General features: G+C 42.7%; 2 protein-coding genes across 2 annotated transcripts; both read right to left on the bottom strand.

The window, feature by feature from the left end:
* Positions 1-3,427: 3,427 nt before the first annotated feature.
* On the bottom strand, positions 3,428-4,360 carry LOC119026115 (olfactory receptor 142-like). The gene has a single exon (XM_037110234.1). It carries the CDS (start codon positions 4,358-4,360, stop codon positions 3,428-3,430), a length of 933 nt encoding a protein of 310 aa, XP_036966129.1.
* A 5,382-nt stretch (positions 4,361-9,742) lies between these two features.
* On the bottom strand, positions 9,743-10,675 carry LOC119026302 (olfactory receptor 142-like). Its single transcript, XM_037110567.1, has one exon. The coding sequence runs from the start codon at positions 10,673-10,675 to the stop codon at positions 9,743-9,745; it is 933 nt and encodes a 310-aa protein (XP_036966462.1).
* Between the last annotated feature and the right edge of the window lie 2,402 nt (positions 10,676-13,077).

Here is a 13,077-nt window from a genome sequence, read left to right as displayed (position 1 = left end):
CAAGGATGTTCACATCGCCCGGAATGGCGTTACCGGGGCCCCACCCTGGAGCCAGGTCTGGGGTTGGAGCTCGCAGGTGAGTGCCTGGTGGCCGGATCTTAGCCTGCGGGACCCGGCCGGGCTCAGCCTGAAAGAGTGACGTGGGCCTGCCCTCCAGTAGGTTCACCACCCGCAGAAGGGTTCAGAAGGGGCCGGTGCCATGTGATTTGGGTGGCGGTCGTGGGTGGGGCCCCCAATGACCCAATCCCTGGATGGTGACTCTGGTCATGGGGACATGGAAAGTCACCTCGCTGGGGGAGAAAGAGCCTGAGCTAGCGCGAGAGGTTGAGTGGTACCGGCTAGAGAGTCGGGCTCGCCTCCACGCACAGCCTGGGCTCTGGAACCCAACTCCTTGAGAGAGGCTGGAGTCTCTTCCACTCTGGAGTTGCCCGCGGTGAGAGGTGGCGAGCTGGTGTGGGCTTGCTTATAGCTCCCCAGTTCAGCTGCCATGTGTTAGAGTTTTCCCCGGTGAACGAGAGGGTTGTTTCCCTGCGCCTTCGGGCTGGGGATAGGTCTCTCACTGTTGTTTCGGCTTATGGGCTGAACAGCAGTGCTGAGTACCCGGCCTTCTTTGAGGCCCTGGGATGGGTGCTGGAGAGTGCTCCAACCGGGGACTCCGTCGTACTACTGGGGGACAGTGTTACTTGGAGGGGTGTGATTGGGAGGAATGGCCTCCCCGATCTGAACCCGAGTGGTGTTTTGTTACTGGACTTCCATGCTAGTCACAGTTTGTCCATTACAAACACCATGTTCAAGCATAAGGGTGTCCATCAGTGCACGAGGCACCAGGACACTCAGGGCCGGAGGTCAATGAATGACTTTGTGGTCATGTCATCTGACCTCCGACCGTATGTCTTGGACACTGGGGTGAAGAAAAGGGCTGAGCTGTCAGCTGATCACCACCTGGTAGTGAGTTGGATCCGCTGGCAGGGGAGGACGCTGGACAGACTCGGCAGACCCAAATGTATTGTGAGGGTCTGCTGGGAATGTCTGGCAGAACCCTCTGTCAGGGAGGTCTTTAACTCCCACCTCTGGGAGAGCCTTGACCAGATCCCGAGGGAGGCTGGGGACATTGAGTCCGAATGCATGATTATTGAATTGTTGACATTTCAGATGTTTGATTAGGTCTGTTTCATTAGTTCAGGTTGCTAAATCGGGCTAAGTGAAGCAATCTCTGTAGCTAGCTTGAGCTCAATTAGCCATAAGTGTTGCTGACCTTCATAAAGTTTTTTTGTTGTAAAATTTATGCATCAGAATCTTATCATTTATTAATTTAACTTCATTAACTTCATTGCACACGCACTTTTTGTCCTGTCTTTAACCATTTTATCTCTCCCTTGAACAGTTTATTGCTCTGGCCCATTTCTCTCCCCTCATTTTTATGTTTCTTTCTCTCCCTCCATTAGTCTTTCATATTTTTATATTTTACAAGAGATGTGTTGTTAATTGAATTTATTTATTTATTTACTTACAGGCACTCGCCATCGGTGACTGAAGAGACCTGCAAAACGCTGCTGTCAAGTACTTACTGTTCACTCTTTCTTTCTCCCCCTCTTTTCTTTCTCCACGGCCACTGTTATTGTTCACAAGCAAAAAACTTGCTCTCAAGCCAAACAGTTACACTGTTCTAGATGGTATTTTAGATAAGCGTTACACTGTTCTTGATGGTGTTTTAAATCGGTATTACACTGTTCTTGATACTATTCAGTGTCTGAGGTTGAATTTAGTAGCCTCGGGCTGAGTATTTGAGAAGCCCTGCATACTTTGTTTTTAAATTGGTAAGGAGTTATACAAATGCAAAGATAGCAGATCATATAACACATTGCCATATACCGTATAATTACCATAACCCGCAGTTCTCCTCCTGTACTGTCCTGAAATCCAAAATATGGTAATATACTGTCAAATAAATTATACATTCGCTGTAAAAATACCATAACCCAGTTATCCTACCTTCATATACTCTAATCCAAAAAACGGTATTATACTGTTAGATAAATTACAGTAGATGCACTGTAAAATAACCAAAACACCCACTGTTATTCTACAGTCATATACTGTAATCCAAAAACTGGTAATACACTGTTAAAATGAATAATAGTAGTTGCACTGTAAAATAACAGTAAAATACTGGTGTCCCTGCTGCTAGTATTTTACTGTTTTTTTTTTACGGTGAAATTCTTTACAGTGTGTCCCTAACAGTGTCTGCTCATGTTTTTTTTCTGTCCAAAGTTGAACACCCATTGAATTAGAAGATACAATAAAATTTGCTAACCACAACAAGTCATCAGAACTGGATGTGAATTGATGATCGATGGTGCAAGGAATGATCCTGTTTGTCTTTATATCTGTGTGTAATTAAGCATTTTTTTCAAATATTATTAACAATTCTGAGTGGTCAAGCTGCATTTGAGTTAAATAAGCTAGTCTGGATGTGACAGCATGAGTTCAGCTCTTTATAGAACATGCTGACACTGACTCAGTAGGTCTATACTTACATCTATGAACATCTAGTTCTTTGCTCTGGGACTGACTGTTAGCTCAGCATGTATGCTGTCAGTTTCCACTGTGATAACTGAGACAGACTTACCAGCCGGAATTTGTTGTAGGTTGTTCACTAATTAGCCCATTTCTTAATAACAAAAAAGTGTGTCGCAACGACCTTTTGTTTAAATGACTTCTGTATTTAAAAAAAAAAAAAAAAAAAAAAAGTTATTGATGGAAACAATGTCTTGAAAGTCGCTACAAATTGCTACAAATTGCTACACACATGACCTCATGGGAAATGACTGAGGCTATGAAGCTTCATATCCTTAGAAAAATAGTCAACATCGTCATCAGTGGAAGATCCATGTAATTATGAAGACTTGGATATAAAGGAGCAGGATCATTTTTGTATTGCAGTATAAATACATTAAGACAGATCACTGCACCCAGGACAGCATGATAAACGACAATTTAATAATGGCATAACAAACTTTTTGCATGAATTACTTGGTATGTGCACATACATACATGTTCGACAACAGAAATCACTATACAACTCAGTCAATCATTGGTTAAAAAAGAGCACAACACCTAATCATTGTCATTTAAGAGCATCTCAAAGTACGATACCAAGATATGTATGATTCTGCATAAAATATGTAAAAAAAATCCTATTCCCAAAAATGAAAGCCAATTTCAGTTAAATGAAATGAAACTTTCAGCTAAAAAGACATTCTTCAAGGATTAACAAGCTTACTTTTGCTAAACGTGCAAACACTCCTGAGGATATTACATGTAACTCCAACAGCCACAGCAAACATCCGGTTAAACAGTGCAAATTAAAGGAAGAATATCAGACATAGGACTGTAAGTTTCTTTAGGACTGTATAAAAGGCAAAAGTCATGTATTTTTTAAAGTAAGAACAACCAGAATTCTGTTTCGAATTTTGGTCAATTTAAAACCATGAATTAATGGATTTATTAAGGGAGGTATGACAAAACTTCCAATTGCAACAAAGTTTTTAAATGTTTGAGGGAAATTGTTTGGATCAAAGTGCATAATCATTATTTCAAAAAGCAGAGTTATAATAAAAATGAGTAATGAGGTTAAATGTGGCACACATGTTTGCATGAACTTTGCCCTGTTTTCTATAGAATTTGCACATGTTTTTATGAGATATATGTACGATGTAAATATGAATAAACCATGAATTAAATAAACAACAATGTTTATGTATACAACTATGCCATTAACTGTTGTTTGTGCAAAGGAACAAGCAAGTTTAACAATCATCCAATTCACACAGAAGAACTTGTGGATATATGTGCTACATAACTTTAATCTAGATGTTAGAAATGTACTTATACCAATCATGCAAAAAGGTGTCATCCAAGAGTAACACACTAACAAAATGATTCTTTGTCTCGACATGACAGAGTGGTACTCCAGTGGTCGACATATAGCCACATATCTGTCATATGCCATGACTGAAAGTATAGACAGATCACTTAAGGCAAATGAGGAAATTACTTGAACCTGAACGAGGCATCCAGAATAAGAGATGACATGAACAGGAGAAAGCAGATCCCAGAGAAACTTCGGGTAGAAACCTGCTGTCCCATAAAGTCCATTCATGCAAAAAGTACATAGATAAATATACATTGGTTCATGTAGATTCATATCAAAGATGATGGTCAGAATAACAGAAATATTTACCAGCAAAATCACACAGTAACACAGTAAAGTAAGAAAGAAGAGAGTAAATCTGTGGTTATTTGTCTCATCTAAACCTGAAAGAAAAAACATTGTTATGTGAGAAACATTATCCATCATGCTTAGAAAACATGTTGTTCCCCTGAAGGGTAACTCTGTCACTAACAGTGTCTGTTCTCTCTCATCACTTGTTAATATCTTGTCTGACTTCATCGACACACACACTTAGAGATCCAACCATCCAATCAAATCTCTTTTTTTCAGGGTGTTGCAACCTACTGTAAAATCAGCACATGAAAATAACAATACAGAATGGCACTTGTAGAGCAGAATTCTCCAACAATGTTCAAATGTATAATTTTCATCATTGGAAAAAGTAACCCTTTCTTTGGCACACTGTAGGCTATTTATGCTGTGAAGGCACCAACAATAAACTAGGTCTTTGCTCCAATTTACAATTTTACAAATATATTTTGGATCGGCCTGTTGTGTGGCCAGTCTAAATGTTGCTGTTATTTGTCTAATACATGTCTCTTATCGTGCACTGCAGAGATTCAAATTGAAAAAAAGGAATTGCAGCAACATCCACCTTGAACCGGCACCTGATCGTGGTGGAGGAGTTTGAGCACCTGAATGATCCTAGGAGCTATGTTGTCCGGGGTTTAATGCCCCTGGTAGGGTCTCCCAAGGCAAACAGGTCCTAGGTGACAGGTCAGACTAAGATCGGTTCAAAAGCCCCTAATGACAGACAATCAATCAAGGACGCTTACGTTGCCCGGATTGGCGTTACCGGGGCCCCACCCTGGAGCCAGGCCTGGGGTTGGGGCTCACAGGCGAGCATCTGGTGGCCGGGTCTTTGCCCACGGGACCCGGCCGGGCGCAGCCCAAAGGAGTGACGTGGGCCTGCCCTCCAGTGAGCTCACCACTCGCAGGAGGGTTCAGAAGGGGCGGGTGCGGTGTGATTTGTCCCCGTATGGTGACTCTAGCCATGGGGACATGGAATGTCAACTCACAGCCTGAGCTGGTGCAAGAGATTGAGCGGTACTGGCTAGAGATAATCGGGCTCTCCTCTACGCACAGTCTGGGTTCTGGAACCGAACTCCTTGAGAGAGGCTGGACGCTATTCTATTCTGGAGTTGCCCGCGGGGAGAGGCGACGAGCTGGTGTGGGCTTGCTTATAGCTCCTTGGCTCAGCCGCCATGTGTTGGAGTTCACCCCGGTGAAAGAGGGTGTCGCCTCCCTGCACCTTTGAGTCAGGGATAGGTCTCTCACTGTTGTTTCAGCTTACGGGCCAAACAGCAGTGTAGAGTACCTGGCCTTCTTGGTGGCCCTGGGAGGGGTACTGGAAAGTGCCCCAACTGGGGACTCCGTCTTTCTACTGGGGGACTTCAACGCTCACATGGACAGCAACAATGTTACCTGGAGGGGTGTGATTGGGAGGAGCGGCCTCCCCGATCTGAACCTGAGTGGCGTTTTGTTATTGATCCTCTGTGCTAGTCACAATTGTCCATAGCAACTACCATGTTCAAGCATAAGGGTGTCCATATGTGCAAATGGCACCAGGATGCCCTTGGCCGGAGGTCAATGATCGACTCTGTAGTTGTGTCATCTGACCTCCGGCCATATGTCTTGGACACTTGGGTGAAGAGAAGGGCTGAGCTGTCAACTGATCACCACCTGGTGGTGAGTCGGCAGGGGAGGAAGCTGTACAGTCCTGGGAGACCCAAACACATTGTCAGGGTCTGCTGGGAACGTCTGGCGGAACCCTCTGTCAGGGAGGTCTTTAACTCCCACCTCTGGGAGAGCCTTGACCAGATCCCGAGGGAGGCTGGGGACATTGAGTCCGAATGGACCATGTTCTCCACTTCCATTGTTGATGTGGCTGTCCGGAGCTGTGGCTGTAAGGTCTCCGGTGCCTCTCGTAGTGGCAACCCCCGAGCCCAGTGATGGACTCCGGAAGTAAGGGATGCTGTCAAGCTGAAGAAGTCCTATCAAGCCTGGTTGGCCCGTGGGACTCGTGAGGCAGCTGACGGGTACCGGCAGGCCAAGTATGTGGCAGTACGGGCGGTCATGGAAGCAAAAACTCGGGTCTGGGAAAAGTTCGGGGAGGCCATCCGCACCTCAGGAGGGGGAAGCCGTCCTCCACCTGTTTACAGTGAAGGTGGGGAGCTGTTGACCTTGATTGTGGACATTGTCAGGTGGTGGAAGGAATGCTTCGAGGATCTCCTCAATCCCACTGACACACCTTCCATAGAGGAAGCAGGGGCTGGGGACTCAGAGGTGGATTCATTCATCACCCAAGCCGAGGTCACTGAGGTAGTTGGAAAGCTCCTCGGTGGCAAAGCACCGGGGGTGGATGAGATCCGCCCTGAGTACCTCAAGTCTCTGGATGTTGTGGGGCTGTCTTGGCTGACACGTCTCTGCAGCATCGCGTGGCAGTCGGGGACAGTGCCTCTGGACTGGCAGACCGGGATGGTGGTCTCTCTTTTCAAAAAGGGGGACCGGAGGGTGCGTTCCAACTATCGGGGATCACACTCCTCAGCCTCCCCAGGAAAGTCTACTCCAGGGTACTGGAGAGGAGATTTCGGCTTATAGTCGAACCTCAGATTCAGGAGGAACAATGTGGTTTTCGTCCTGGCCGTGGAACACTGGACCAGCTCTATACCCTTCACAGGGTGCTTGAGGGTTCATGGGAGTTTACCCAACCAGTCCACACGTGTTTTGTGGACTTGGAGAAAGCATTCGACCATGTCCCTCGCGGCATTCTGTGGGAGGTGCTCCGGGAGTACGGGGTAGGAGGCCCTCTGCTAAGGGCTGTATGTTCCCTGTAGAAACGGAGCAGGAACTTGGTTCGCATTGCTGGCAGTAAGTCACACCAGTTCCCAGTGCTTGTTGGACTCCAGCAGGGCTGCCCTGTCACCAGTTCTGCTATTTATTTAAATGGACAGAATTTCAAGGCACACCGTACACACTATGTTCACAGCAAGATCAACAACCTCATTCTGGATTACTACAACAACCTCCAGATGGGAGTTACTTCTGAGTATTAAACATCAGAATGGCACAAGCTTGAAAAGGGAATCACAACTAGCTGCACCATCTCGGACATCCTTTTCGACTAGGCATGGATATGGTGGTTTAGTCCGTGGGGTTGGAGTGTTGAAGATTGCTGACAAAGACTGGTGTGAGGTGGCCACCAATTAGAGCCTATATGGATGGTCTGACTGTCGCAAATTCATCAGTTCCTGGCAGTAAGTGGATCTTAAAAGGACTTGAGAAGGTTCGGACAGGTAGACAGTGGAGTTCTGCCAGAGAGTTGCAAGTGGCGGAGGCACAGCTAAGACAGAAGACCCTTGTTGAGACAGTAGTGCATCAACATCTCTTCTGGGAAGAAGTGCGTGCTGGAGTCATCAAGATGGGGGGACTCCATCAACAAAGAGCCTGGACAAGGTGGGACAACACAATGGGGCAGAAGGTCACTTGATTGGATCTCTGGCAGACTGACATCTATCGCATGAGATTTTTGATCTAAGCACGACACCTTACCAATTCCTGCAAAACTTAACACTGTGGGCAAGACTGACACACCTTCATGCCCCCTGTGTGCTGCGGAGGATGACCAGGAGTTTAAGTCAGTTGCATAAACAGCCATTCAGTCCAATAAACAGCACCCAAGGAAGAAAACCATCACTTTCTTCATGGTTGGAGAGAAGCTCCACTCCTGCCCAAGACAAGACATGGCTGAATGTCCACAGCCCCAGTCTGGCAGTTGAGAGTGGATGTTGGAAAACAACTCAAGTTGCTTGATCACATCATGCACATGTGCTTCCACCTGGATGTAATGATCTTCTTAGACCCCACTAAGCAGGTGACTATGTGGGAGGTGACTGTGACCTGGGGAGAACACATGGAGGAGGCTCAGGAGAGGAAGCTTGCCAAATACCAGGAGCTGGTGGAGCAGCACATAAGACAAGGCTGGTGGACTCTGTGCAAGCCAATTGAGGTGGGCTGCCAGGGGTTTGCTGGGCAGTCAACCTGTAAAGCTCTGGCATTACTTGGAGTTAACAAAGCTGCGAAAAGGGAGGCCTTACGTTCCCTCACTGAAGCTGAAGACATTTGGTGACTTTGGATAAAGAGGGCGAGGCCCTGGATTGCTGTTATGCAATTTGGGACTTGATCAACACTAGATGGGTCACCTGGACTAGGAGGACTGACGTTGAAAGGCCTGAAACCCCAATGACCCCAGGAACATCACTGATGATGCATCCCAGCGTATTCTATATATATATCTTGCAATGAATGAAGCTGAAAAATCTACTTATCTTACAAATAGATCCTTTGAAAAATGATTAAAACATATTGTATTATATTGTTTTGTGTTTATTATTTTATGCAGCTGAATTATTAATGGCTTTTCATATTATAATTTGGGAACAGCAATGCTGTCTACAGTAACAGTTGCTGGTCATCACTACTGGCCGCACCTCATTTTACCTCTCTGCTCTCATTCACTGAAATTATATCAAGTTTGCTGTCTTCCATATGTGACTCAACTAGAGGCAATGTTCCCAACCAAATTTAGCTACCTAGCTTGCTAACTACTAATATAATCAGTATCTGGTTAACAATGGTATTGGTATATCTTTGTCAATTATCAGTGGAAACAGCATACATACATGCTTATCTAACAGTCTGTCCCAAAGCAAAGACTTGGATGTTCATAGGTGGAAGTATAGTGAGTCGGCATTAGCATGTTCTATAATGAGCCAAGGTCATGACATCACGTCCAGACTAGCTTATGTAACTCAAATGCAGGTTTACCACTGAGAAGTATGAATAATATTTGAAACAATGCTTAATTACAGATGGACAGAAAATACACACGGGGTGCTCACTTCTAGCTATTGATCGGCAATTTACAGCCAATTCAGCTGGTATGTTGCCATTGACAGATTTCTTTTGTAGCTAGCTTGCTAAGTAGCCCATTTCTTAATAGTATCAAACTGTATTAAGATGACTTTTTGCTTTAAAATACTATTTAAAATGGAAAGAAATGTCTTGAAACTGCATTTGCTACATACATGACATCATGATAAAAGAATAAGGGTATATAGTTTAATGTCCTTTGATAAAGTCAGCATCCTTATTAGTTGATGATCCAATGAAGAATGTAGATATTCAAAATGAACCTAATAAAGAGCACAACACCTACTTATCATTATCATAAATAGTGTTACCAAATGAAATAGCAATTCATATGATGCAGCACCCTAAATCTAAATTCCTGAAAAAATACATAAATAAACTGTTGAATGAAATGGAAACTTTCAGCTAAAAAGACATTCAAGGATTAACAAGCTCACATTTGCGAAATGTGCAAAAAACCTTGAGGATGTCACATGTAACTCCAAGAGCCACAGCAAACTACTCGTTAAACAGAGCAAATTTAAGAAGGAACATCACACGTAGGACTTTGAGTTAATACTGTATATAAGACTGAAGTCATTTATATTTTAAAGTAAGTACAACCATAAGTTTCTTTCGAATTTTGGTCAATTTGAAACCGTAAATGATTGGATTTATTAAGGGAGATATGACAATGGTTTCAATTGCAACAAAGTTTTTATAGGCTTGAGGGAGATCTTTTGAATCAAAATGCATCATCATTATTTCAAAAAGCATTGTTACAAGAAAAATGAGTAAGGAGCTTAACTGTGGCACACATGTTTGCATGAACTTTGCCCGGTTTTCTATAGAATTTGTACATGCTTTAATGAGATTCATGTAAGATAGAATGATGAATAAAGCATGAATTAAATAAATGATGATATTCATGTATACAACTATGCCATTCACTCTTGTTTGTGCTGGGAAACAAGCAAGTTTAACAATCATCCAATTCAAACAAAGCAATTTGGCAATATTTGGGCTGCACAACTTTAATCTAGATGTTAGAAAAACATTTATGCCCATGACACAAAAAGGTGTCATCCAAGAGTAACATATTAACATAATGAGTCTTTGCTTTGACATGACAGAGTGGTACTCCAGTGGTCGACATATAGCCACATATCTGTCATATGCCATGACTGCAAGAATAGACAGCTCACTGGCGCCATATGAGCCACCTACTTGAGCCTGAACAAGGCATCCAGAATAAGAGATGACATGAACAGGAGAAAGCAGATCCCAGAGAAGCTTAGGGTAGAAACCTGTTGTCCCATAAAGTCCATTCATGCAAAAAGCACATACCAAAATATACATTGGTTCATGCAGGTTTTTATCCATGATGATGGTGACAATAACAGAAACATTTACCATCAAAATCACACAGTAACACAGTAAAGTGAGAAGGACGAGAGTAAATCTGTGGTTATTTGTTTCATTTAACCCTGAAAGAAAAAACATTCTTATTTCAGAGACATTATCCATCATGGTTAGAAAATGTGTTGTTCCTGTGAGAGGTAACTCCCTAACAGTGTCTGTGCTCTCTCTCCTCACTGTTTAATAAGGTGTCTGCCCACATAGACACACCTGCTGAGAGGTCAAACTAGCCAATCAGTCCTCTTAGTTTCAGGATCTACTGTAAATGCAGCACATGACAATAACAACATAGAACCTTATGGCACTTTGAGAGGAGAATTATTAAAGTTGTAGTAATGGAACTATACGGCATTCCAAATTATTATGCAAATTGGATTACAGTGTTTTTTTAGGTGTTTAAGTTATTCTTTTGATTTTCAGTTAAACTCATGGATGGTATTGTGTCTCAGGGCTCTTTGGATCACTAAAATCAGTCTCAGACACCTGTGCTGTGATAATTAGTTTGCCAGGTGAGCCCAAATAAAGGAAAAATACTTAAGAAGGATGTTCCACATTATTAAACAGGCCACAGGTTTCAAGCAATATGGGTCCATATAAGCGTCAAATAGTGCAACGCCTTGGACAAGGTATGAAAACTTTAGATATTTCACGAAAACGTAAGCGTGATCATCATACTGTGAAGAGATTTGTGGCTGATTCAGAACACAGACGGGTTAATTCCAGACAAATTCATCGACTCAAGAAAGCAGCTGCTAAAATGCCGCTATAAAGCAGCAAACAGGTATTTGAAACTGCTGGTGCCTCTGGAGTCCTGCAAACCTCAAAGTGTAGGATCCTCAAGAGGCTTGCAGTTGTGCATAAACCTACCATGTGACCACCCCTAACCAATGCTCACAAGCAGAAACTGTTGCAGTGGGCCCTGAAATAGATGAAGACTAATTTTCAAACAGTCTTGTTTACTGATGCCGTGCTGTGCAACCCTGGATGATCCAGTTGGATGGAGTAGTGGATGATTGGTGGATGGCCATCATGTCCCAACAAGGCTGCAGCATCAGCAAGGAGGTGGAGGAGTCATGTTTTGGGCCAGAATCATCGGGAGACAGCTGGTAGGCCGCTTTAAGGTCCCTGAGGGTGTGAAAATGACCTCGGTAAAGTACATAGAGTTTCTGACTGACCACTTTCTTCAATGTTACTAAAAGAAGAACCGTGCCTTCCATAGCAAAATCATCTTTATGCCTGACAATGCACTATCTCATGCTACAAAGAATACCTCTGTGTCACTGGCTGCTATGGGCATAAAAGGACAGAAACTCACAGTGTGGCCCCCCCATCCTCCCCTGACCTCAACCCTATTGAGAACCTTTGGAGCATCCTAAAGTAAAACCTCTGTGGTAGAAGGCAGTTTGCATCAAAACAGCCACTCTGGGAGGCTATTCTGAAACAGAAACTCTACAAAACTTCACAAGCTCAATGGATGCAAGAACTGTGAAGGAGATATCAAAGAAGTGGTCCTATGTTAACATGTAACTTGGCCTGTTAAGATGTTTTTGATTGAACTTTCAGTAAATATGAAATCCTAATGCTGCAAATTCAACAAATTACAATGTTCAGTTCTTTACAACCGATAAATGTTTTGAAATTCTGTCGTGCATAATAATTTGGAACAGTGCATTTTGAGTTTTTTATTTTTGAAAAAAATAAATAAATAAATACGGTTATCTTTGGGAGGTTTGTTGAAAAACAGCCGATGACTTGAAAATTATACTGACTGTCATTTGCATTGACTATTTAGGAAAATTGCAGGATTGTAAGGCTTAAGACCAAAGCAGAATTGGATGCTTTGGACAAATAAGGACCCCTGCTTGATATATGTTTCATTTTATTTTTTAACCACAAGGCTAAGATGCCGGTGGTAACAGTAATATTTTCAATAGCGCATATCATCTTATGATGTTGCAGTTGAGCTATGTAGTTTGTTGGTAAACCTAGCTTGTAAGTTAACTCCAGTTTTGTCTTTATGGCTATAGTTAACAAAAGTGTCTTTCAAATGACTGGGCAGTTATAACGTTAGTTTGTTTTCAGAATACTCTGAAGTGGTTTAATTAGTTTAGAAATCTAACATTACTCATGCTTCAAAAAGGCAGCATAGCATTGCACTTGGTAATGATTACCTGTTAACTCCTTCTACTGCCATGTGAGGAATATTGTGTGTTACTCTGAAGTAACAATTCAAGGAAGAACACCAGACATAGGACTTTTAGTTTTGTAAATCATTTATTTTTTACAGTAAGTACAACCATAATTCTGTCATGAATTTTGGTCAGTTTGAAACCTTAAATTAATGGCTTTATTAAGGGAGGTATGATAGCGAATTCTATTGAAACAGTTTTTAAAGGTTTGAGGAAAATATTTTGGATCGAACCACATAATTAGAATATCAAATAGTGCAATTACGTACAAATTAGTAACCTTAAGACAGAAGTCATTTAATTTTTAAAGTTTGTAACTGTAAA

This window comes from Acanthopagrus latus, chromosome 9 (assembly GCF_904848185.1).
Source record: "Acanthopagrus latus isolate v.2019 chromosome 9, fAcaLat1.1, whole genome shotgun sequence".
Taxonomy (NCBI): Eukaryota; Metazoa; Chordata; class Actinopteri; order Spariformes; family Sparidae; genus Acanthopagrus; species Acanthopagrus latus.
Note: the sequence above shows the minus strand (reverse complement) of the source record. Positions and strands in the feature narration are given on the sequence as shown.